The sequence below is a fragment of the Geotrypetes seraphini genome, chromosome 1, assembly GCF_902459505.1.
Source record: "Geotrypetes seraphini chromosome 1, aGeoSer1.1, whole genome shotgun sequence".
In the NCBI taxonomy this organism is placed as follows: Eukaryota; Metazoa; Chordata; class Amphibia; order Gymnophiona; family Dermophiidae; genus Geotrypetes; species Geotrypetes seraphini.
This window is the reverse complement of record NC_047084.1, coordinates 298,906,348-298,933,755: the sequence shown is the minus strand read 5'-3', so window position 1 is coordinate 298,933,755 and position 27,408 is coordinate 298,906,348. Positions and strand designations below refer to the sequence as shown.

Here is a 27,408-nt window from a genome sequence, read left to right as displayed (position 1 = left end):
GGAGTGGTGAGGAGATGCTAGAGACCGTACCAGTGTCGCCTTTTAAATTGGGCCAAGCTAGACAGAGGAGCTGACACTGAGCTTCTATACCTCTGCAGGTTAAGTGAAGGCGGAAGCTTGTAGGAAATATCGGTGGGGGCCAGAGCTTGTGTGGGTCCTCCTTCCTTCCGATGCCTATGGAATAAGTGAAACTGAAGTAGCCCCATGCAATGATGCAGATATGGAAACCCCTGCACATGCTTAGCTGAACAATTTCAAAAGCTCATCTAAAGTTTTGTTTAGAATAGTCTGGGACTGGTCAGACTCCATCAGATGTGAAGACTGCAATTTTGCTTGTCCTTGGATACAGAAGCACAGTAAAAGGATAATGTGCAATATTTTTATTTAGTGGTAAACATTCTTGTAGCAGTTTATGTTGAGAGACATCAACTATTAGTAAATTATAGAATGTGTTTAATTTTACTCTATGTTAAAAAAAAATGACAGTAGAAAGAAGTCACAATCCTAGGATACATTCTTATCACAGCATATTTGAAGCAGGACTTTGAAGTCAAATTGTAATGCCTCCAAGTTTTTAGTTTTAATTATCAAGGCTAAAAGAAACAGTGGTGACAAAACTTAGAATCCTGTACAAAGTAAAACTTATGATTAACTGGACTATAAGAATGCATTTAAAAATCATGATTCACCCAAACATACTACTGCAACTGTTAAAAGACCACTACAGCCTCATTGCGTATCAAGAATCTGTGCTTTGCTCAGTGTTTCCCAGAAGTGATTTGTGCACAAAGAAATAAAGGTAAAGTAGCTTTCTATAAAATATCTAAAACGGCAATTTAATAAATATTTGAAGCTCCTATCTAAGCCTTGAAGCTCCTATCTAAGCCTTGAAGCTGAGGTTTGCAATCACAGCCTGCGTGTAATCAAGGGATGTAGCATAGCCGCCCATGTCTGAAGTCCGCACCTGTGGTCAAAGAGAGAGATCATCATTTGCTTATTTTCACAGATTCTTCACTAGCAAGCCATAACAGGGGAGTTTTACAGATATATGGTAATTGGGCATTAGAGTGATACACAAAAGAACATCGCAGGAGAAGTCAGCCAATCAAATGGAATAGGAGCAATTTATTAGATATCACAAGGTGACGCGACGAGTCGTGTTTCAGCCGGAGGCTTGCATCAGGAGTCTAATGCTTGCAAATACTGGAAGATGTTCCAAGTTGTTTTAATTCCAGATCAACTGGTATATAGTCTCTAGTGAAAGTATGGCCAAAACACAACTCGTGTCGAGTCACCTTGTGATATCTAATAAAAGAGTTCCTATTCCATTTGATTGGCTGGCATCTCTTGTGTGCTTGTATTTTGCAGAGGATTCTTTTTCTTCTGTTTTTGTCCTTCGTTAGGCATTAGAGTCGCATCTGCTTTTGACAAAATTACCCTTAAATTCTTCCAGCATGCATTGCACTATTAGAAGAAGAAGCCTCAGCATTAGTTACTTCTCAAAATATTTTGTACGTTCTAAGGCCAGTGTTACTACTATTATTTATTTCTGTAGCGCTACCAGAAGCACGCAGCGCTGAACATTAAACATGCAAGAGATGGCCCCTGCTTGAAAGAGCTTACAATTTAATTAGGACAGACAGGACATGGGTGATCAATATATGGTGCTCATGAAGGGAAATACAAAGGGATGAAAAGGTAGAGAGGATAGGGGTGCTGCTGCCCACCTCCACTCACACTCTTATCTTGATATCCCACCCTACAAAGAGACAGAATTACCAAAACAGAGAGAAATGGGGGAGAGTGTGGCACAGTAGTTAAAGCCCCTCAGGTCATGGATTCAAACCCACACTGCTCCTTGTGACCCTGGGCAAGTCACTTAATCCCCCCCATTGCCCCAGGTACATTAGACGAATTGAGAGCCCACTGGGACAGACAGGGAAAAATGCTTGAGTACCTGAATAGACTCATGTAAACCATTCTGAGCTCTCCTGGGTGAACAATATAGAAAATTGAATAAATAAATAAAGACATTACTTAAGGGCACTTTCCAAGACACCTCCTCTGACAATTCTCAATTCAAACACACATCTCACATCTACTCCAACTTGGCACCTTTATTCCCCCTCAAATACCTTCTGTGCAGAGGCTGTGTCTCTGCATACTTTTCATACTTATTTCTTTGTAAGCAAAGGTATGCATGTTTTCTGTTGTGGCTTGTCACTGACCTGAAACCTTTGTGAACTCTGACAAATTTTAAGAGATAAGAATTTTCAAAACTCACAGAGCAGCACTTCCTGGTTGGTGATCTCATATTTTGCAAGGTCAGCAACCAGAAGGTACGGATGCCTAGCCTGCACATTTAAAAAAAATGCTTTGAGATGTTGCAGGGATGGGGCAACTTGCAGAGTTCATTTTATCAGCCCTTGAAGAACTGAGGAGCCAAATAGGAATATGGAGGGCCAGCCATCGAAGAGCGCTGTGCTCAGAAAGACAGAGGGAAAGGAATGTCTAACACCAGATCTCAATGATCAGTATTAACATATTAATAATAGTTATGCACATATAGAAAAAACAGGGGGGAAACTCCCATTTTTTCCTCTGATCACAGAGGCTTTTGTAAAGTACAAGAAAGGATACCTGGAAATAGATGTGTTTTTGCCCTGCACATCCAGTGACAATAGTCATTTTAAAAAGAAACAGATTAATAAAAAGAATAGCATCAGATGTGACTTTATACATGTAAGTAGAGTTAGACACCACAGATGTAAACACAACTGCCTCCTCAGCCACTGGCGGAGACTCCAAGTCCAAACAAGCAGGTAACTGTTGTGGCTGCCTTGGAGCATGTTGTAAAATGCTGATGGATACATTTCAAAGAATATATGGGAAATACTTATTTTTAGGACCATTCAACCCAGGCCTTCTTCAAATCTATGAATCCTGCAACATCAACACTTTTAAACTGCGGCTTTGTAAAATCAACATTTATCCCTGTAAGATGCCACACAACTCTTTTAAAAATGATCTCTTTAATATCCTAACAGGGTTACCTATTTTTCTGAACTTCATTGTCTAGAAGTTATTTGATTTCCTATATTGTTATAGCAGTGCTTAGTGATATTTGATATTCTTTGATTACCGTATATACGTGAGAATTCGCAGGAACCATTAAGGAAGCCACTCAGCACTGAGCAGCAGCGCAAAATCGCGCGCCTGCTCGTGCTTCTTCTCAGCGGCCGAAGACACGGCAGCCAGTTAACAGCGGGGCAGTAACTTGGAAAGTTGAGCCCGAGTCTAGGACAGGTAGGACGGCAGGGTGAACGGCGGCAGCAGCGGCCTGCAAAAACTTTGGAAGGGGGTATATTGGCTTGAATATAAACCAGGACTCACATTTTTGGGCCAGTTTTTTGGCCCAAAAATCCCAGTTTATATTCAAGTATTTACGGTACTCATTTCAGCAGGTTTACTTTTTTCTTGGCTGCATTTTCTAATCTCCTGTGAGCCATTCAATTATGATCTCTTTACAAAGATGCTGGAAGTGCTCCATCAAAATTTTACTATTTTAGGGATCTTTTTAGTAAGCTGTGATAAAAATAGTGTGCTTTTGGGTCTTGACCACACACTAAAGTCTATTTTTACCATGGCTGTAAAATGGCTTTTTTTTCTTTTGTTTGCATTAATTTCCTTTGAGCTAATAATGTTGCCTTTATCACACTACCATTTTTTAGAATTACTGTGTGAGCATTTAATTCCACCTATTTTGTAGGTAGTAAGGGCTTTTGTGGTACAGGTACTCATCGACTTATGACCTATGCAAGTTACGACTGTTCAACCTTACGACACGACTTTCGCTCTCCCAAGGCTCACTACGTAGTGTAATAACATATGCAGGGGTGTTGCCCCACGTGAGTTTGTGCCTTGTTGTTTTGGTGATTTCATGCCCTTAAAAGGACTGCAAAGAAGAAACTGTCTCTGTTCACTCCTCAGCCTTCCAAAAAGGAAAGAAAGGCCATGGATCTAGACACCAAAATAATAATAAAACAGTATGAAGGAGGAAAGAAAGTGAGTGTGATCACATGTGATATAAAGTTATCACTTGAGGCAGTCCAGAGGAGGGCGACGAAAATGATAGGAGGCTTGCGCCAGAAGACGTATGAGGAGAGACTGGAAGCCCTGAATATGTATACCCTAGAGGAAAGGAGAGACAGGGGAGATATGATTCAGACGTTCAAATACTTGAAGGGTATTAACATAGAACAAAATCTTTTCCAGAGAAAGGAAAATGGTAAAACCAGAGGACATAATTTGAGGTTGAGGGGTGGTAGATTCAGGGGCAATGTTAGGAAATTCTACTTTACGGAGAGGGTAGTGGATGCCTGGAATGCGCTCCCGAGAGAGGTGGTGGAGAGTAAAACTGTGACTGAGTTCATAGAAGCGTGGGATGAACACAGAAGATTTAGAATCAGAAAATAATATTAAATATTGAACTAGGCCAGTTACTGGGCAGACTTGCACAGTCTGTGTCTGTGTATGGCCGTTTGGTGGAGGATGGGCAGGGGAGGGCTTCAATGGCTGGGAGGGTGTAGATGGGCTGGAGTAAGTCTTAACAGAGATTTCGGCAGTTGGAACCCAAGCACAATACTGGGTAAAGTTTTGGATTCTTGCCCAGAAATAGCTAAGAAGAAAAAATTAAAAAAAAAAAAAATTTAAATTGAATCAGGTTGGGCAGACTGGATAGACCATTTGGGTCTTTATCTGCCGTAATCTACTATGTTACTATGTTACACTCTACTGTGTCGACTATTATAGAGGACAAAAATAGAATTTGTGAAGCTGTGAAAGGTTCTGCACCTTTGCCATCAACAGTGATTACGAAGCAACATACTGGGCCCATCCATGAAATGGAGAAAATTTTTCAACATTTGGATGAAAGATCAGATTCAAAAGCGGATGCCGTTAAGCCTCGTTACAGTACAGTCGAAGGCTAGAAATCTGGGACTTTTATGGAATGCGCTGGAGAAGACTACAGTCAAGAATTTGTGGCAAGTACTGGTTGGTTTAAGAGGTTTAAAAATAGATTCCAGTTGCATAATGTTTGGGTGACTGGAGAAGCAGCAAGTATGGATGAGAAAGGAGCTAAAAAGTTTGTTGATAGTTTAGAAGAAATAATCAAGGTGGAGGGTTACCTGGCAAAGCAAATTTTCAATGTGGATGAAACAGGGTTATATTGGAAGCAGATGCCAGGACGCACTTACATCCACAAAGAAGCCAAAAGCATGCCAGGATTTAAAGCACACAAGGATAGACTCACTCTACTGCTTGGAGGGAATATCAATGGGTTCAAGCTGAAGCCCTTATTAATTTATCATTCTGAAAATCCACGTACATTTAAGAATGTGAACAAGCACACTTTGCCTGTTTATTATAGATCAAGCCATAATGCCTGGATGAACCAGACTTTATTTGAGGATTGGTACAGTAATTGTTTTATTCCTCAAGTGCGTAAGTACTGTTTGGAGAAAGGAATCCCCTTCAAAATTTTACTGTTGCTTGATAATGCGCCTGGACATCCACATCACTTAGCTGATCTCTATCCCAACGTGAAAGAGTTATTTTTTCCTCTGAACACTACACCATTTATTCAACCAATGGACCAAGGGGCGATTGCTACTTTGAAGGCAAACTATCTCAGAACCACTTTTGTCCAAGCCATAGCTGCTTTAGATGCCGACCCTGAACTATCACTACGTGACTATTGGAAACAGTATAACATTCTTAAGTGCTTAAAAAATCTTGCTACTGCTTGGGACTCAGTGATGGAAAAGTATATGAATGGTGTATGGAAGAAGTGTGTTAAGCGCTATGTGAATACCTTTGCTGGATTTAACAGTGAACAAGAACTTCATAAGATTTGTGAAGAAATAGTGAAACTGTCAAAAGACCTTTCATTGGAATGTGAAATGGAAGATGTTGAGGAGTTGATAGACGGGAATCAGGGGAACTTACGAATGAAGAGCTGATAGAATTAGAAGAAGAAAAAGTGGCAGAAGAAAAAATAAAAGAATTAGAGAAAGACCAAGAGGATGAGGGACCACAATGAATGTTCACCACAAAGGGATTGTCAGAAGGTTTATCTCTACTGAATAAATTCCTCACCAATTTTGAAGACATGGATCCAAACATTGAACGATTTGCGAGGATTGAACGGATGGCACGTGACACATTTTGTCCTTATGAAAAGAGCAACTCCACCCATCACCGGGTCTGCAGCCTCGCCTGATGAAGGAGATATTGACAAACCGCAGCCAAGCTCCAGTGGTGCCGTGAATTAAATGTACTTTCTGTACTGTATTTCTTATTTTTGTCTGTTTTTCCACAATTGTATTGTTGTTTGACTTAGAAAGAAAATGTTAACAGATTGCTTTAAGATGATTAAAATATCATTACCCAGTCTAATATTCTTGCCTTAATTTAACATAGGCCGACTTACGTCCGGATCAACTTACGACCTATCAGTCGGAACCAATTGCGGTCGTAAGTCGATGCATACCTGTATATATACACTAACCAGTTAGCAAGCAGTCATACAAATGCACTAACTTGTTAGTGCAGGAACACCCATTCTCCACCCTTGACATGGCCCCTCATAAAAATTAGAAAAATTTATTTAGCTCATGAGGATTTCCAAGTTATTGCAGGACACCCAAACACATCCTTTGGTACTCCAATTTTTGTTGCATTGGGCTTGCATTAGCACCAAACGCAGCTTAGTAAAACGACTCCTTAGACTCTAACTCATTTGGTTTTGGGTTTAAGTCCCTTCCACCTATCCTAAAAGAAATCATTTATGGCCTCATCCATTGGGGGGGGGGGGGGGGTCCACTTTAGGTTTGTTTTGTAATTTTTGGGATCATGAAAATAAGTTCTTAAATCTTCTGAGAGGCTGTGTTTTAGGTTAGAAACATTTATCTTTTGCATTAAATTTCATATCAAAGCAGGTAGTTTTACATTGTTTTTTAAAGTTCTGGTTTGATGCAATTTTACATATTCTTGTTAGTTTGGAAATCTGTATTAATCCATTGTTACTGAATGTTACCCAGTGGTTCAATTTATTATATGCCACACTGGTGATGGAATACCAAAGGACAGGGTGAAGTAAGCTTTTGACTAAGTTCCTCATGAGAGGTTCCTGAGAAAATTAGAGTCATGGAATAGGTGGAAAAGTTCAGTTGTGGATTAGGAACTGTTTATCAGAGAGAAAACAAGGTAGGGTTGAATAGCCATTTTTCTCAATGGAGGAAGTAAACAGTGGAGTGCCGCAAGGATCTGTACTGGGACTAGTGCTATTTAACTTATTTATAAATGATCTAGAACAGTGGGCTCAAACTCAAACCCTTTGCAGGGCCACATTTTGGATTTGTAGGTACTTGGAGGGCCTCTGAAAAAATAGTTCATGTGTTATTAAAGAATTGACAATTTTGCATGAGTTAAAACTCTTTATAGTTTATAAATCTTAATAATAATATTGTCATTTATAGCTAAAGAGACATATGATCAAGAAACTGTTTTATTTTACTTTTGTGATTATGGTAGACATACTGAGGGCCTCAAAATAGTACCTGGCGGGCTGCATGTGGCCCCCGGGCCGCGTGTTTGAGACCACTGATCTAGAAATTGGAACAATGAGTAAGGTGATTAAATTTGCAGATGACACTAAACTGTTCAAATTTGTTTAAACGCATGTGGATTATGAAAAATTGCACGCAGATCTTAGGAAATTGGAAGACTGGGCGTCCAAGTGGCAGATGAAATTTAAGGTGGACAAATGCAAAGTGATGCACATGGGAAAGAATAACCCAAATCACAGTTACTGGATGCTAGGGTCCACCTTGGGGGTTAGAGCCCAAGAAAAGGATCTGGGTGTCATCATAGACAATATAATAATAATAATAATTTTATTTCTTATATACCGCTATACCATGTGATGAAACCTTCTGCCCAATGTGTGGTGGCAGCCAAAAAAAGCAAACAAAATGCTAGGAATTATTAAAAAAGAGATGGTTAACAAGATTAAGAATGTTATAATGTCCCTGTATCACTCAGTGATGCAACCTCTCCTGGAGTATCGTGTTCAATTCTGGTCTCCTTATCTCAAGAAAGATATAGCGGCAGTAGAAAAGGTTCAAAGAATAGCAACCAAGATGATAAAGGGGACGGAACTCCTCTCGTATGAGGAAAGACTAAACAGGTTAGGGCTCTTCAGCTTTGAAAAGAGACGGCTGAGGGGAGATATGATTGAAGTCTACAAAATCCTGAGTGGAGTAGAACGGGTACAAGTGGATCAATTTTTCACTCTATCAAAAATTACAAAGGCTAGGGCACACTTGATGAAGTTATAGGGAAATACTTTTAAAACCAATAGGAGGAAATATTTTTTCAATGAGAATAGTTAAGCTCTGGAACACATTGCCAGAGGTTGTAGTAAGAGTGGATAGCATAGCTGGTTTTAAGAAAGGTTTGGGCATTTCCTGGAGGAAAAGGCCATAGTCTGTTATTGAGAAAGACATGGGGGAAGCCACAGCTTGCCCTGGATCGGTAGCATGGTATGTTGCTACTCCTTGGGTTTTGGCCAGGTACTAGGGACCTGGATTGGCCACCATGAGAATGGACTACTGGGCTTGATGGACCTTTGATTTGATCTAGTAAGGTTATTCTTATGTTATTAAATTTCAGAAAGCATGGGAACCTGTGTGGTTGACTGTCTCATCAGACTCGTAGATGGGTGCTAAACTTAACTATAGTAGATACTGTTGATGTTTCTTTCTAGTCCCTATTTCTGGAATATAGTGTATAGACCAGTTTATCTTTATACCACATTTTTGACCAAAATGTCATCCAAGCCTCAAATGCTCAGAACAAAACCAGTTGGACATGGGAGGGGCCAGTCTTGTAATGGACTGGCCACCTAGACATCCCAACAGAGCAGTAGGGCACCTTAGAAGGCACTGGTATGAACGTTAACATAAAGGATGCCAGATAAACATCTCACCAGAACTCCCTTATAGGTTATGGTGAGCCCCCCTAAAACCCACTATACCCACCTGTCTACTATCCAAAAGCCTTTATAGCTGCAGGTGGCACCCATATGGCAGTAGAGTAGGGTTTTGTGGGCTCATATTTCCCACCATAAATGTACTGGTTAGAGTGGCTTATGGGACTTGCTACTTCTCTCTATGGTTCACTATCCCACCTCCCAGGCTACTTAAGACATGTCTATAGATCTACTAGGCTTTCCTATACCAGGTGCTGCTGTTCTGGAGACAGGTATGCACATTTGTATTCTGATCTTTGTGGGTGTGAGGAAGTCAGTGAGCTCTGGGGAAGTGTGTGTGGGGGGCTTCTTATCTCTGCAGTGGTTATCTGGTGATCTTGGGTACTTTTTTCACACTTATCCTGAAGCTAAGGGGGGACAAGTTCAGAACAAATATTAGGAAGTTCTGCTTCACGCAACGAGTGGTGGACACCTGGAATGCTCTCCCTGAAGAGGTAATTGCGGAATCCACCGTTCTAGGATTTAAGGATAAGTTAGATGTACATCTCCTTATGAGAGGCATAAAGTGACATGGTTAAGGGTAATCTAGATGCACTTCTCCTTATGAAAAGCTCAGAGTGATATGGGGACTAAAACTATGCCAGGGTATACCTGGCGAGGCCTCCGCGTGTGCGGTTCACCGGACTTGATGGACCTAGGGTCTGTTCCGGGGATGGCACTTCTTATGTTCTTATGTATACCCTTTTAAAACAGGTCTGACAACATAGTTTCAGCTTCAGCGCATCCCTGTCTTAACGCACAGAAATAGAAAATGTGTCACAATGGTGTTAAAATCCCTAATACAAGGCTCACTTCCACATTATTGCTACAGGAAACTTCAAGGTAGGTGTAGTCTCCAGCAAAAATACTAGTAAGGAAAGAGATCAATACTTTTAATAACATATATAACTTAACAGTTTATTGTCAAAACAAAATTAAATGTAAAAATTATTCAAGTAAATTATTTAAATAAACAATAACTATGTCTCAAGTAAGGATTGGAAAAAAAAAAAAAATTAACCCTCTGTGTGCACACAGTAAAAATAAAGCTAACCTCTCTTGCGTTGGCTAGCGCTGGAATAAAACCACTGGATGCCACAATGGATACCTGGAGTATTTTCAACTGCTGCTGCTGTTCAAAACAAAACTTAAGAATCCTCCCGTGCACACCATCTCCCAGAATTCCCACAGGCACTCTCTTATTCAGAACTTCTACACTTTGTTACATAAGCATGCCCAGAGTCCACCCAAATATGCCCCTTTAAGCGGCTTAGAAATCCTGCTGTAAGTCCAGAAAGTTGCTGCCGCATTCAGACTGACCAGTAAGTCTCTGGAACTGGGCTAGAGGGTACAAATGGTCTTTGCTGTTTTACTATGTGCTTACCATGCATCGCTTAAACTACTTCCAAATCTACATAGAGATTAACACAAGAGGTAGAGAAGCAATTACATGAAGCCTTAGATTTAAGAACATAAAAATAGTCTTACTGGGTTAGAGCAATGGTCCATCTAACCCAGTAGCCAATCCTCACAGTGGCCAAGCCAGGTCACTTAGTATCTAGCAAAAACCCAAAGAGAAGCAACATTCCATGCACTGATCCAGGGCATACAATGGCTTCCCCTATGTCTGTCTCAATAACAGACTATGGACTTTTCCTCCAGGAAATTGCCCAAACCTTTCTTAAAATCAGCTATGTTAACCGCTCTCACCACAACCTCTGACGAGTTCCAGAGCTTAACTATTCTCTGAGTGAAAACAATTTCCTCATTGCTTTTAAAAGTATTTCCCTGTAACTTCGAGTGTCCCCTAGTCTTTGTAATTTTTGACAGAGTAAAAAATAAATCAAACATTCTTAGTCTTGTTAACCATCCCTTTTTTAATAATTCCTAGCATTTTGTTTGCTTTTCTGGCCACCACCGCGCATAAGGTTTCATCATATTGTCTACAATGACATACAGATTTTTTTCTTGGGCGCTGACTCCCTAGGTGGACCCTAGCATCTATGATTTGGGTTATTCTTCCCAATGTACATCACTTTGCATTTGTCCACATTAAATTTCATCTGCCATTTAGATGCCCAGTCTACCAATTTCCTAAAGTCTGCCTGCAATTTTTCACAATCTGCATGTGTTTTAACAACTTTAAACATTTTAGTATCATCTGCAAATTTAATCACCTCACGCATCATTCCAATTTCAAGTTCATTTATAAATAAGTTAAATAGCACCGGTCCCAGTACAGATCTCTGCAGCACTCATCTATTTATCCTCCTCCATTGAGAAGAATGGCCATTTAACCCTACCCTCTGTTTTCTATCAGATAGCCAATTCCTAATCTATAACTGAACATAAGAACATAAGCAATGCCTCCGCTGGGTCAGACCTGAGGTCCATCATGCCCAGCAGGCGGCCCAACAGATCTAGGACCTGTGCAGTAATCCTCTATCTATACCCCCTCTATCCCCTTTTCCAGCAGGACATTGTCCAATCCTTTCTTGAACCCCAGTACCGTACTCTGCCCTATTACGTCTTCTGGAAGCGCATTCCAAGTGTCCACCACACATTGGGTAAAGAAGAACTTCATAGCATTCATTTTGAATCTGTCCCCTTTCAACTTTTCCAAATGTCCTCTTTGTTCTTTTATTTTTCAAAAGTTTGAAGAATCTGTTCCTCTCCACTCTCTCTATGCCCTTCATGATCTTGTAAGTCTCTATCATATCCCCTCTAAGTCTCCTCTTCTCCAGGGAAAAGAGTCCAGTTTCTCCAATCTTTCAGCGTATGAAAGGTTTTCCATACCTTTTATCAGACGTGTCGCTCTCCTCTGAACCCTCTCGAGTAACGCCATATCCTTCTTAAGGTACGGCAACCAATATTGGACACAGTACTCCAGATGCGGACGCACCATCGCTCGATACAACGGCTGGATAACCTCTTTCGTTCTGGTAGTAATACCCTTCTTGTTTATACCTAGCATTCTATTCGCTCTCTTAGCGGCCACTGCGCACTGTGCCGTCGGCTTCATTGTCATGTCCACCATTACCCCCAAGTCACTTTCTTGGCTACTCTCCTTCAATAACATCCCTCCCATAGTATAGCTGTACCTCAGGTTTCTGCTTCCCACATGTAGTACTTCATCTGCCATCTCGTCGCCCATTCCCCTAGTTTGTTCAAGTCCCTTTGCAATTCTTCGCAGTCCTCTTTAGTCCGAGCTCCACTAAATAGTTTGGTGTCGTCCACAAATTTTATTATCTCACACTTTGTCCCTGTTTCTAGATAATTTATAAATATATTAAATAGCAGCGGCCCGAGCACCGAGCCCTGCGGGACACCACTCGTGACCCTCCTCCAGTCCGAGTAGTGGCCCTTCACTCCTACCCTCTATTTCCTACCCGCCAACCAGTTTCTGATCCATCTATGTACGTATCCTTCCACCCCATGGTTCTTCAGTTTCCAAAGTAGGCGTTCATGGGGTACCTTGTCAAAGGCTTTTTGGAAATCTATACGATGTCTATGGGGTCTCCTCTGTCCATCCGTTTGTTAATTCCTTCGAAGAAGTGCAATAAGTTCGTTAGGCAAGATCTCCCCTTGCAGAAACATGTTGGCTGGTTATCAGAAGTTTGTTTCTTTCAAAATGTTCATCGATGTTGCCTTTTATCAGTGCTTCCACCAATTTCCCCGGAACCGAGGTCAGACTCACTGGTCTGTAGTTTCCCGGGTCACCTCTTGATCCCTATGGGTGTAACGTTGGCTATCTTCCAATCCTCCGGGATTAAGCCTGTTTTCAGGGATAGATTGCAAATTTGCTGCAGTAGTTCTGCTATCTCCTCCTTTAGTTCCTTCAGATCCCTTGGATGGATTCCATCTGGACCTGGGGATTTATCAGTTTTTAATTTTTCTAGCTGCCTGCGTATGTCTTCAAGGCTCACTATCATGGATGTTAATTTTTCTGCTTGATCTCCATTGAAGATTTGCTCAGGTTCCGGTATGTTGGATGTGTCTTCATTTGTAAATACAGACGAAAAGAATATGTTAAATCTTTCTGCTACTTCTTTCTCCTCCTCTCTTCCTGCCTCCTATTCCATGATTCTTTAATTTTCTCAGGAGCCTCTCAATAGCTTTCTGAAAATCTAGATACACTACATCAAGCGGCTTACCTTTATCCACATGTTCACACCTTCAAAGAAGTCAAGCAAATTGGCGAGACAAGATCTTCCTCGGCTGAACCCATTCTGACTATATCCCATTAAACCATGTTTGTCTATGAGTTCCACAATTTTATTTTTTATAATTGTTTACACTATTTTGCTCAGCACTGAAGTCAGGCTTACTGATTTCTCATATCTCCCCTGGAACCCTTTTTAAAAATTGGCATACCATTGGCCACCCTCCATTCTTCATGTACTACAGACAATTTTAGCAACAGGTTACAGATCACTAACAGGAGGTCAGTTCTTTTAATACCTAAGGATGTATACCATCCGGTCCAGGTGATTTGTCACTTTTTAACTTGTCGATTTGGCTTAGTACATCTTCCAGATTCACTGAGATTTCTTTCAGTTCCTCCGCATCATCACTCCTTGAAAACCTCCTTGGTTCAGGTAGATCTCTTACATCTTCTTCCATAAAGACTGAAGCAAAGAATTCATTCAGTCTCTCTGCTATGGCCTTATTGTCCCTGTGCACCCCTTTTGCTCCTTTATCATCCAACGGTTCCACAGATACCCTCACAGGTTTTCTATTTCTGATGCACCTAAAAAAAATTATGAGTTTTTGCCTCTTTGGCAAGTTTCTTTTCATATTCTTTCTTAGCTTTCTTTATCAATGCTTTGCATCAAACTTGCCAGTGTTTATGGCTCTTCTTATTTTCTTCATTTGGATCCTTTTTCCATTCTTTAAAGGATGTTATTTTTGCTCTAATAACCTCTTAATCATGCTGGCTCTCGTTTCCTCTTTCCATCTTTGTTAATACATGGAATACATCTGGTCTGGGCTTCCACAATGGTATTTTAAAATCATATCCACTCCTGCTTTACAGTCCTAAACTTTGTAACCGATTCTTTTAGCTTATTTAACCATTTTCCTCATTTTATCATAGTTGAACTTTTGAAAATTAAATGTTTTTTGTGTCGTTAGATCTTGTATCTTTTCCGTTTGTCTCCAGCCTCTCTCTCTTCGCCTTTTGTCTAAGGTGCATGTTGTTCATTGTCTGCTATAGCTGTGATAAATGTAATAGGATTCATTTCCTCCCCTTCAGGCCACTTTCCCCCCCAGTTGTCCTCTTCTGAGCACCAGCAATGTTACACCCAATGCTACTTGCACCAGCTCCAGCATCTTCCCTCTGCTGTACCCCCCCTTGATGTAACTTCCTGTTAATGCAGGGGCGTAGCAGAGGAAAGATGCTGAGGCTGGTGCAAGTAATATTAGGTGCAACGCTGCCAGTACTTGGGAGGGGACAACTGCATTTAAAGGTAGACAGGAGGTTTGGGGGGGGGGGTAAAGATTGCCAGACCCAGTGATGGAGGTTTTGGCTGCTGTAGGGGAGCAGGTTAGGCAAGCTTTTGGTGCCTTTGAGACTTTGCACCCTGAATCAGTGCCTCACCTGGTCCATGCCTTGATATGGTCCTGTAGCACTTAACTGAATAAGTGCCAGTTATGCCTCCAAATCGCCAGCTTTCATTTAGCAGTCAGTGCTGATATTCAGTGGCACTAACTGGTTAAGCCTCTCCTGGCCACTTAAATCGCTTTGAACAGTATTACACATGCACAGTATCTGTCCCCATTAAGAATAAAAAAAAAGTCATGTCAGGATCTCCCCAAATGATGGCCCACTCTCCCCCCAACTTAAAAAAAAAAAAGAATCAGCAGGAGGGAAGCCCACTCCCTCATGCGTTGGACACCCGGATCCCCCATCTTTAAATTTAAGATTGGCAGGAGGGATGTCTACTCCCTCCTGCTGCCGGGGCCTCCCTGAAAAACCCCGGACTTCTAAATTGAAGATTGGTATAGGGAAGGGGCCTAAGGGAGGAACGTTAGGTGCCTAAACCAGAGTCTTAGGCCCCTGCCAGTGCATACCAGAATCTACCAGTAAGGGGCCTAAGGCCCTAATTGGCCCAGGTGCCTAAGGCCTATGGGAGGGGCCTTAGGCACCTGGGCAATCAGAATCATAGGCCCCTCTCTCAGTGCATCCCAGGATGCACTGGGAAGGTCTGCCATTTTGAGTGGGCATCCCTCCTGCCGATCTTCAATTTAGAAGTACTGGGGAGGGAGTCTCAGAAGCCAAAGGAAATGATACCGCTAGAACAGAAATAGGTCTCAGACAAAAACAGACTGAAAGGACCCCTGAAATGGTAACTATTCAAGAACTCCCATTTATGCTCAGATAAACCTGCATTGATACTTAGATGACCAGAGCCTACTAAATAGCGATAATTTGATCCTGCTTGTCGACAGAGAACAAATTTTATATATGTGTCCTCTATTAACACCTCTTCTCTTCTTCCCAGATATGAACTTCTAGTTTATAAAAGAAGCATACACCACAAGAGAAATAGCAAAGTCAGTGCCAGAGCTACTCAGCATTGCTTTGTATTTCTGTTTCCACAGTGCAAAAGCAGCTAAAGCTGCACACAGGTGAGATGAGGGAAAAGGATGACATAACTAGGGTGAGGTCATACAGATGGAGGACTAGTAGAAAGCAACATGTATGACAGGAGTGAGACTATACTGATGCAGCTTCTCTAGGAATAACATAGCTCGTGGTATTCACCATAAACTGCATTATTTGATTAACACAGTAATGAATTATTTTTCATGCATTGCTATTTATCCCACTATAACTAATATTAATATGCTTTATGATAATATGTTTTATTGCCATTCAATGCATGTTAAGGGGCAAATAATGTATGTTTTGGCCACAACACACGTTAACTACCTCTACTTAGTTATTTACAACTAAAAGGCACCAGACATTATTTTCAACACATTTTTTTTTTCAGGATGAGCATTGGTCCCTGCAGTCTATTAATAGAAACTTGGGTCATTTGAAGCAGAGAGAATAGAGAAATAGAGCTCAATGTTAAAGAGATTAAAGGAACAAAATCAGAACAGAAATTTAGGGGTCATAGTTAAAAAATGATAACTAAAACTAATGTCAAATATGAAACAGATCCAGTCTTTGAAACAAATTTATTCAACTGTATGCCTTAAATAAATACAGGATTTATATTTATGTTCTGTATATCAAAGGGGCTAAGTACAAGATTACATTCATTTGCACAGTCATTTAAAACTTGCTGCTCTCTGAAAAAAGATGCTGCAACATGAAAGTCCTGTGATATGCAAAGTGCCTACAGGACATGTTTGTGTTCCTGCAATGTGATAGAGGGTGGGCAGATTTTGTGTTTCATACAAGCCCTTCCTTATTAATTAAGACTGCATAATACATGATAGAAATACCACTTCCTTTAAAATTGGTCAAATATTCAAAACTAGCTGGTACTGCTTAATCAGCCACTCATTTTATACATTTCAGATGAAAACAGTGTTTAAATTAAACTTGAGCCCCCAGAAGCAGCATTACAACAGGTAAAAACTTCCCATTAAGTAGTATCTTCAGCTACTAGCTTCCTTATTGGCTCACTTTCACTATCATTATTAATTCCATACCATATTTTTTAAACTATGTCAATTTGAATAAACCTGAATGATTAATAAAGCACTTATATTGAGAAGTAGTCCATAAACACACTGCAGACATGCATGTTTCGCAACCATCAGCATCAGGGCAAAATTTTCCATAAGAGTAGTAATAAACCAGATTTCAAAAATCTACTCTACAATGTTTAAACATTAATACATTTTAAACAAATGCTATATATTTACTTACTTGTATCCTCATTGTTTCCCCCTTTCATTAAAACTTCTAAGGCTTGGCAATATGGTCACACAGCATTTCATAGCCCCCCAACTGACATTACAAAGACGTAGCAGTCCTTCATTGACATAATTAAGTTAAGGACATCCAATCTAATTCAGCATTTAATCTCTTTGGTTCCAGAGTTTGCAATTCAAAAATCTAGCACTGCTCTTTATAGTTTAACAAAGCTTCAATTTCACCACCCTCCCACCCTACAACTATTTCTTCTAGGATGCGACCTCTGAAATCTAATAAGAGACTAATGGTGATAAAGCTGTGCAATTTTTTAATCTTGATTTATGTTCTGTTAGTCATATTTTAATTGGTCGCATAGATCTCACAATTTATAGTTTATCACATGTACATATCAAGACATAAATCACACATTAGGATAAACAGGAGGTATTAGTTAGTGAATAAATACAGTGGTACCTTGGTTTATGAGCATAATTCGTTCCAGAAGCATGCTCGTAAACTAAAATACTCATATATCAAAGCGAGTTTCCCCATAGGAAATAATGGAAACTCGCTTTGATACGTTCCCCCCCCCCTGAGGCCAGCGGCGCTGCTCCCCCCCCCAAGAACCGGCATTGCCCCCCCCTGCTCATGAAGCCCCCCCCCCCCGCGATCCGGCGACCCCCCCCCCCCGCTCGCATCGCACCCCCTCCCTGCCGCGATCTGGCATCCCCCAGGCATCCACCTACCCACCCGATCACATTTCTTACCCCCATTTGGCACCAGCACCAATGTACAGGACATGCCGGTGCCGGAAGATCTGCCTCCTTCGCGCTGGGCCTTGAGCATCTGCGCATGCTCAAGGCCTTTGGGTTCACGGGGGGGAGCTCATAATTCAAAGCACGCTCAGTTTCCGAGGTGCCGATTTTGCAAATGTTTTGCTCGTATTGCAAAATACTCACAAAACGGTGCACTTGCAAACCGAGGTACCACTATAATTTGATTGGCTGTTGAAACCAACAAAGAAGACTCTTGAACAGTTGATGCACACCACCAACAAGCACCACATTTTTTATAACCTGTAATTTGAATATCTAACAAACTGCAATCCAACCATTTATAGGTCAACATTTCACCAATTATCTTTCCTCTACGATATGCAAAAGTTGGAAAAGCTTCAAATTCATCATAGTTAAAATAGACCAATGTTTTCTAATTATAGGTTCAAAGAAGAGCGACCAAGATGTTAAAAGAGATGAAACTCCTCTCATATGAGGAAAGACTAAAAAGGTTAGGGCTCTTCAGCTTGGAAAAGAGACGGCTGAGGAGAGATATGATTGAAGTCTACAAAATCCTGAGTGGAGTAGAACGGGTACAAGTGAATCGATTTTTCACTCTGTCAAAAATTACAAAGACTAGGGTACACTTGATGAAGTTACAGGGAAATACTTTTTTAAAACCAATAGGAGAAAATATTTTTTCACTCAGAGATGGTAGCAGTAATGCCTTTTTCCATGAACTACTCCCAAGTGAGAGCTATAATTAGAAAACATTGGTCTATTTTAACTATCTACAATTAATTTGAATATTTTCCAATTTTTGCATATCATAGAGGAAATACTGGTGAAATGTTGACATATAAACAATTGGATTACAGTTTGTTAGATATATAAGTTACAGGTCATAAAAAATGTGGTGCTTGTCAGTAGTGTGCATCAACTGTTGAAGGGTCTTCTTGATTGGTTTCAACAGCCAATCAAATTATTTATTCACAAACTAATATCTCCTGCTTATTCAAATGTATGATTTATGTCTTGATATGTACACATGTGATCAGTGGTGTGCGGTGAGGGCTTTCAGAGGATTCAGTGAATCCCTAGCTCTGTTTTATTTTTTGTTTACTTTTTGTTTGATGCAGTTTGATTTGCCGAGAAGGTAGACTGGTCAACCAGTCAAAATGCATCAAACAAAAAGTAAACAAAACAAAAAAAAGCAGGGCTTTTGGGCTAGGGATTCTCCAAAACCCCTGAAGGCCTTGACAGTACTGATCTGAATTGGAATGGCTGAACAGCTTCTGCCTGTTGCCTGATCAACCAAATTCAGAGCAGTACCCTCAGGGCCTGTATTTATTTAGATTTTTATCCCGTCCTTCCAGTAGCTCAGAACGGTTTACAAGTAAACATTCACAATGGAGTGAATTGGACATACAAGATTATACAGTAGATTTAAATACTTGGACATACGAGACTGTGCAGCAGTATAAATATAGGGACTATTCAGCAAATTAAGAACAGTAGTTTAAATATAAGTAGTTTAGTTTAGATACAAGTTATTTGAGTATAGGCTGAGAGTGGAGGCTGAGGGGCTAGGGCGAATCCCCTGAAGGCCCTGACGGCATGCCATTGCATGTGATAAATTATACATTTGGAAATCTATGCAACCAGTTAAAATATAACTGAATATAAATCAAGTTTTTAAAAAATTGCACAGCTTTAGCACCATTAGTCTCTTATTGGGAGCAAGCAGGACATTCCTTATTGGATTTCAAATGGCATTCCTAGAAAAAATAGTTATAAGGTGGGAGGGTGGTGACACTGAAGCATTGTTAAACTTTACAGAGCAGCACTGGATTTTTTGAACTTCAAACTCTGGAACCAAAGGGATTAAATGCTGAATTAAATTGGATGTCCTTAACTTAGTTATACCAATGAAGGAATGCTTTGTGACCATATTGCTAAGCCTTAGAAGTTTTAATGAAAGGGGGAAGCAATGAGGATACAAGTAAGTATATATACAGCATTTCTTTAAAATTTATTAAACATTGTGGAGTAGGTTTTTGAAATCTGGTTTATTACTCTTCCAGAAAATTTTGCAAAATATGCATGTCTGCAGTGTGTTTATATGGGCTACTTCTAAAGATAAGTGCTTTATTAAAATCATTCAAGTTTATTCAAATTGACACAGACTAAAACTGGTATGGAATTAATGATAGTGAAAGTGAGCCTATGAGGAAGCTAGCGGCTGAAGATTCTACTTAATGGGAAGTTTTTACCTATTGTAATGCTGCTTCTGAGGGCTTGAATTTAATTTAAACAGTATCTTCATTTGAAGTGTATAGTGCTGGCTTTGATAAGAGGTTAATTAAGAAATCTTATTCCAGCAGACATCCTTTTGCAAATTAGCAGAATAAAAGTCATTTTTAATTCTTGCTTCCCACTGTCATAGCAATAATGTTAAGTACTGATTTTCAAATGCATACTTGGGGATATTTTCAAGTAGTACGAAACTGCCATTAAAACAGAGGCAGAGGGGTAATGCAGACAGTCATGGATCACCCTTTGGGAAGGGTTTTCTGATTGTCTTTCTGATCCAAAAGTGAATTTTAACTATATTACTAGAAATGAAAAATGAAATGTTGAAGTGGAATGACCAGTTCTTCAGTAGGTTGTCACAGATGGATCCTAACACATTTAGGGCCTGTGGGGCTTGCACCGTATCTAGAAAATTTTGGAATGATAGGGGGCCCGATGAAATCCTAATGCTTGTAGGCTGGATGCAAATAGTCAGTCACAGACTTGATGAAGTCCGAGGTAGTGGAGTAACCCCCCATGTCACATGTTCGGACCTAAAATAAATGAGGCAGGTAACACAAACACACAAAAAGAGAAATGATAAAAAAATTAAACAAATAACAACAAACTATATTAAAAGAAATATTAAGCAAAAAATATTTTTAAGTATAGGAAAGAAAGATTAAAAGCAGAATTGACATTCTGATAAGACTTGTGCAATTCTGACTCTCGTTTATAGGTGCCTAAAAGCAAGCAAAACATCTTAGAAGAAGAAATGTAATTTATCTATGTAAATTTGAAACGTGTTTTTACTACAAATTAAATTGTTCTATGGCGTGCTCATTTAGAGGCATTGGCAAAAAAAAAAACACTCATAACCACCAGGCTCTAACTTGCTATACCTGGGACAGGCAGCTCATCAGAAGAGACTCCTATCTAGCAGTCTATGACCATCTAACTGAACAGCTATTACACTTCACTAGGTCCCTTTAGGTTTGGCAATCACCAGGGTTGATACAAAAGTATAAGGCAACCTTGGTGAATCTTCAAGCCTTACACCCCCTTCAATTAATATTTGGTCCCTAATATGCTATCCCCCAAACCATCATGCTTTTAAATAAATGGATGAAGAGCTAACTGAAAATGCCTTACCCTTCTGCACAAAACAGTAGACATTGATAGATCTTTAGTTTGTGTAGCTATTCAGGATCTATTGTTTCATTTTGTTTTGCTTTGCTGCTCCCCTCCCTCCTACCACCGAATCTGCTGCCCTAGCCTTAATAGTAGAGACAGCGCTGGCAGTCACTAGTAGTGTCTCTCCACTATTTCCTCTTTAATTGCACTATACAGCAAAACTGCAAATACTTACCTGTAACAGGTGTTTTCCACAAATTCGAGAATGATATAGGGACAAAGTTTGCCCCTGTCTCCGCCAGCTCCATCCCCATGGGCTCTGTCCCCATCTCTGCCCATGGACTCTATCCTCATTTGCACAAGCCTCAAACACTTATGATTTTATATTTAAATCTTTTTATTAAAGTATAAAAAGAGACAATATTCTGTACATCTATTTATAAATCACAACTAGAGCTTTGCATTTCTCTCTGGTTTTGGTACAACCTTCTCAAAGATTCAGTTGCCTATGTTTTTACATCATCTGGGAAGGTAACTGGATTGTCTTTCAGATATGCGTGAAGAAGAGAACCTAAACTGTTTAGTGGAAGAATAGGAAAATAAGTGTCTATTAAATGTTAGAAATGTTCCTTGATGCCAGCAATGATGGATGAATCTGTTGAAGTAACAGTAAAATGCTCAAGTAGATGGCAGGATGGAAGGATGTTGCAGATGGCAGACAAGACACAAATGATGTCATTTAACAGTAGTTCATTGAAATCCCAAAGCAGCTTCAGCAATTTTTTAAAATCATCAGTTGCCAGTTGTCTAAGATGTGTTATGATTTTACATATTGATACTAGTCTCAGGTTTTTAGAGAATGACACGGGGACAAAGTTTGTCCCTGTCCCCATGGGCTCTGTTGCCATCTCCACCCCCATGGGATCTGTCCCTGATCTGCAGGTACCTGCTGTCCCTGTGTCATTCTCTACTAGAGACAGCAAAATAAGTCAGAAACAGCAGTGGACAATATAATTCAATGGTGCCAACTACAAAGTAGCTCTCTTAGAGCTCAAAAATTATTTTAAAAAAGCTTCCAAAGATGCACACCGCTTCCAGGACATCATGTGCCTGTGAAAGTACTTAGGTTTGTAAAAAGCTTATTATTAAAATTATTCTATAGAGCAGTGGTTCCCAACCCTGTCCTGGAGGAACACCAGGCCAATTGGGTTTTCAGGCTAGCCCTAATGAATATGCATGAAGCAAATTTGCATGCCTATCACTTCCATCATATGCAAATCTCTCTCATGCATATTCATTAGGGCTAGCCTGAAAACCCAATTGGCCTGGTGTTCCTCCAGGACAGGGTTGGGAATCACTGCTATAGAGCACACTCGTTATAGGTAAAGCAATTTTGTTTTCTCCATCGACAAGCAGTTTAAATCAGTCAGACAAGCAGATTCATCCAAGCTAAGGGATACACTATAAACCATCCACAGAAAAAGAAAAAATGCAGATTACCTTTTCTGAATGGGGTCTGAGCAATTATTCTAAGGTTGATAATACTGGTTTTTCTTAGTAATTTGGAAGAGCTGAAAATATTGTGTAGAAGGTTTTTTAAAAATATGTTTGCCTTACTGTACTGCCCTTTCTATACAGATGATGCAGGTGATCTTGCATCAACTCCTTTTTTAAGTGGGCTATAGATACTTATATTGCTTTTATTTAGTGCACTTTTAATTTGTCTTAGAGCTAGTCCCGCTTGCTCATAAACCAAATGAATAACCTAAACCAACTAGAAAGGGATCTCCTGGCAACAGTAATGTCTAGCTGGTTTGAATTATATGAAATGAAAAGTTGTGAGAGATTTTTTTTATTTTATTTATTTATTCAATTTTCTATACCATTCTCCCAGGGGAGCTAAGAACGGTTTACATGCATTTATTCAGGTACTCAAGCAGTTTTTCCTCTCTGTCCTGGCGGGCTCACAATCTAGAAATACCTGGGGCAATGGGGGGGGATTAAGTGACTTGCCTAGGGTCACAAGGAGCAGCGTGGGTTTAAACCCACAATGACCAAGAGTTCTTTTGAAGTCCAATGTACGCAGTGTTTTCTTTTCCAGAAGAACGCAGTCTCTGAAAGAGAGCTAGATAGGTATTTTGCTTCTTGAATTTGTATCCATCAAGAGGACACAAACTCAAGGGGCAGCAGGGACATGAAGACATTATCATCGCCTTTCTCTGTACCTTTTCTAATTCAGCTACATCTTTCTTGAGATGCAGTGACCATAATTGCACAAAGTATTTGAGGTGCAGTCACACCATGGAGTGACACAAAGGCATTATAATATTCTCATTTTTGTTTTCCATTCCTTTCCTGATAATTCTACCATCCATGATAAAGTAGTGCAATTGCTGTTAGTCCATTAATAAATGAATGAAACAAAATGAAAAAAAAGATTATATAAATTTTTTATTTTTTTTTTAACTGGACTAACCCCCAAATTCTGTGTATATATATATATATATATATATATATATATAGCACCATAGGTTATGCATGCAATCAATGCACACAGTCAATTTGTGCGCACAACTTAATTGTTTAATAAGATCAATTGGCACCAATAATTGCCACTTCAGACTTCATAAAATGTTAATTGGCACTAATTAGAAGTTGCGCACACAACCTGGTTGGCATATTCTATAAAGTGGTACCCATCAGTTCTAGTGTGGGAATCTCAAAAGGGGACATGGCCATGGGATGAGCATGAGTGGATTGTAGACGTTCCTAAAAGTTAAGCGCACTGTTATAGAATATACCTAATCCATGCACAACTTAGGCATGGGCATTAGGCCTGAAGGTACTCTAAAGGGTGCATGCTCCTTTTGAGCATTCTTTTGCGCCTCCTTCCATCCTTCTGGGCAGTCCTCCAATTCCTCAGTTCGTATCAAAACAGTTGTCAAGCCCTGGAGAGGAAACAGAATAGGGTGGGGTATCGTGACACTCCCCAAGAGACATGTCTTTTTTTTCCTCATATCATTAAACATATAACAGATAAACAAACGTAATCATTTGCAATACATAACAAGGTGAAAAAAAACAAACAAGTCACCAACTTGAGTGCAGACGGACCAGATATGCATATAATGGTCACCTTGGCCTGTCTGATGCTACTAGAGTCATAAGATCATCTCTAGACCTTTCCCAAAAAGTAAATGTTCCTTAAATGGTAATTTACTTTAGGTCGCCTTAGAGGAATCCCCTGACCACTGTCTGATCCATAGCATCCTACAGGTGGAAAGAGAATAAGCAGAAATTTTGCTCACGACTCTGAAAAGGTCATGCGGAGCATCAGCTACATAATTAATACCAGACATTAAAAACTGGAGAACAATAGTCTTTGGATTGTGGCACAACTTGGAGTGACAAGCCCGGGTGACAAAAGACACTGAGGCACCTACTTTCAAACACGAGGCTGCTGTCTCAAAAAGCTTCTTATGAACAAAATCCAGCCTGCAGTCCTGGGCAGCTTTTAATACCACGCCTCCTTCACTGGGAAGGGAGACATACTTTGTAACCTGCACCACCAGTGAATACACTTTCAGAGGAACAAAAAGCTGATTAAATTTCGCTTCCATCGGATAGTGCTTCACCATGGCTTTGGCCATCCGAAGAAACCCCTCTGGGACCTCCCAATGGTCTGTGAGCATTTTGATAATGTCTTGATGATAGGGAAACAGGAGGTCTATGTCTTTGTGCTACTCATAAGCAAGAACTGTGTAGCAGAGGACTGTGGAGTCTTTATCTTTAATTCCCACAGGAATTCCGTGATCACCTTCAAAAGCCCTGAGGGCTTAAACAGCTTGTGCACATTCGGATCCTTCCCGAGATCAGGGGCCTCTACCAGATCAGAATCTCCCTAGAGACGAAGCAGCATCGCCTGCTATAGAGGACCCGGACTGGGAGAGTAAAGGTATTGAGATAGAGCCCATTTCATCCCAGTCATCCTTAGACTGAACTGCCCCATCTTGCGAATGGCACTGTTGCTGGGGCATTGTGCTCTGGGGTAGGGAGGACCCCTAGCACTAGCAAGGCTGCAATCTCCGAGGTTTCCATGCAGCCCTTGTTAATCATGTAAGCTTCAAACATCATATTTATGCACTCACTCAGCTGCCCCTCACTCTCTCTGTTCACTTATTTCCCACAAACAATTCCTCTCCCACAGCCCAAAACTTAGCAAAATTTTTTCAAGCAAAAATCCAAATCATAACGAATTCAATAAAAAAGTAAATCTCAAAACATCCATTATCCAGATGAGAATACTACAAACCACTTATTTTTTTGTTTATTTCTCACCCGCCCTTATCCTGGGCAAGTTACACATTAACATACAAAATAAAAAAATTTACATTTATCATACAAAACACTTCAGAGACACACTATAACAAATTACATAAAACATATCAATTACATATCAAATCAAATTACATAAAACATACGCGTCGCATCAATGACAAATATCATTTAGGCCAAAACTGGCCAAACCCACACATACATCAAAATATAAAATTCCATAAGTCATACAAGATGCCTCATTAACAGACATCAATAAATCAAATAAAACAAACCAGACTATCGAACATCTCCGTGACCAGCACTCAAGAGTCATCACTCCTTCTCCCTCAGCCAAACTCAGACCCTATATTTCATTTTACAGATGTCTTTTCAGCAGTCTCCTAAAGTTCTGAATATTTTGCTGCTGGCGAATGTATCTTGGAAGATTGTTCCACTCCCAGGGATCGATGCAGTGAAAGACACTGTTTCTGGAAGAGGAAAGCCTTAACTCCTGTTCCACTCCCAGGGATCGATACAGTGAAAGACACTGTTTCTGGAAGAGGAAAGCCTTAACTCCCTAAAAGATGCTACAGGCAGATCACAATGCTCAATTGAGCGGAGCAGTCGAGTTGATTCATGCGGCAAGATGCTCTGGACCAAGTGTTTAGGGGCCAACTTCTCTAAGTACATAAAGACATTCACCAGTAGCTTCTACTGGATCTTATCCTTTACTTCAACCAAAACAACCTTATTAAATATTCTGTTACATGCTCAAATTTCAATCTTCCTTCTTTAAATGACATTCAGTGCATTATGCAATCTCTAAATTCGAAAGGCTCAAATTCTGATTCCATCCCACCATTTATCTTAAAGCATTATTTTTCCATTTTTGGTCCATTCATACTTAAATTAAATTAACAAAAGTTTTACCACAGCAGTAATGCCATCAGCCTGGAAACACTCCTTAATCCATCCTATAATCAAAATAATAAAATATCTTGGACTGCTCCAACTATAGGCCAAGCTCAAATCTTCCATTCCTTTCAAAATTAACTAAAAAATAGTATTTAACCAAATATCCGATTTCTTTGACAAAACTCAAGCTCTTCACCCCAATCAAACCAGTTTTTGCAAAAATCATTCAACAGAACATGTATTACTAGGTCTAACCACCTCTATACAATACTTTCTGGACCAGCACAAATCTGCCATTCTTGTTTTAGATCTCTCAGCCGCTTGTGACACGATAGATCACTCATTACTTCTCCAAAGACTTGCCGCAGTTGGAATTTCTGAGCAAATTCTTCACTGGTTCTCTTCTTATTTTTCAAATCGTACCTCCGTAGTATCCTTCAATAACACATCAACGGTTTTCCAAAATAATTTTGGCATCCCACAAGGATCAATATTCTCCCCTCTACTCTTCAATATCTACCTGGCCCCTTTACTAACTTTATGCCAATCATCGGTCTTACCGCTTACGCAGATGATCGAAAGTAAATTGTCCCCTCCTTCAGATTAGTGCAGTTGTTAAGAACTGTTTTTTCAAGCTCAGAATGATCAGATCCTTAGCAAACATTCTTGACCCCCAGTCTCTTAACATCCTAATTCACTCCCTTGTTATTTCCAATCTCGATTACAGTAATTCATTATATAAAGGTATCTGTCAAATGTCTACAATTAAAACAAAACACTGCCATAAAAATTATCATGAACAAGAAGAAATTTGATCACGTTACCCCCTGCTAAAGAGTGCACACTGATTTTCAATTCCTCATCAAATTACATATAAAATTGCTTTAATTTCCTTTAAAATCCTATACACCAAAGAACCTGCCTTCATTCATAAGCTTCTCATTCCTCATGATCCTTCAAGAACCTTAAGAATCTGAAGGCTTGGAATCACTATGGGTTAAGCT

General features: G+C 39.9%; 1 protein-coding gene across 2 annotated transcripts in view; it reads right to left on the bottom strand.

The window, feature by feature from the left end:
* Positions 1-365: 365 nt before the first annotated feature.
* Positions 366-27,408, bottom strand: part of IDH3B (isocitrate dehydrogenase (NAD(+)) 3 non-catalytic subunit beta) — a 119,102-nt gene continuing 92,059 nt past the window's right edge. Inside the window, exon 12 of one of the 2 annotated variants that reach the window (XM_033954281.1) lies at positions 366-964. In XM_033954281.1, the coding sequence (XP_033810172.1) occupies positions 881-964 (84 nt within the window). In that variant the 3' untranslated portion in view covers positions 366-880. Of the gene's footprint in view, positions 965-19,998; positions 20,593-27,408 lie in introns of those variants that run through there. The other variant, XM_033954272.1, reaches the window with a different exon arrangement.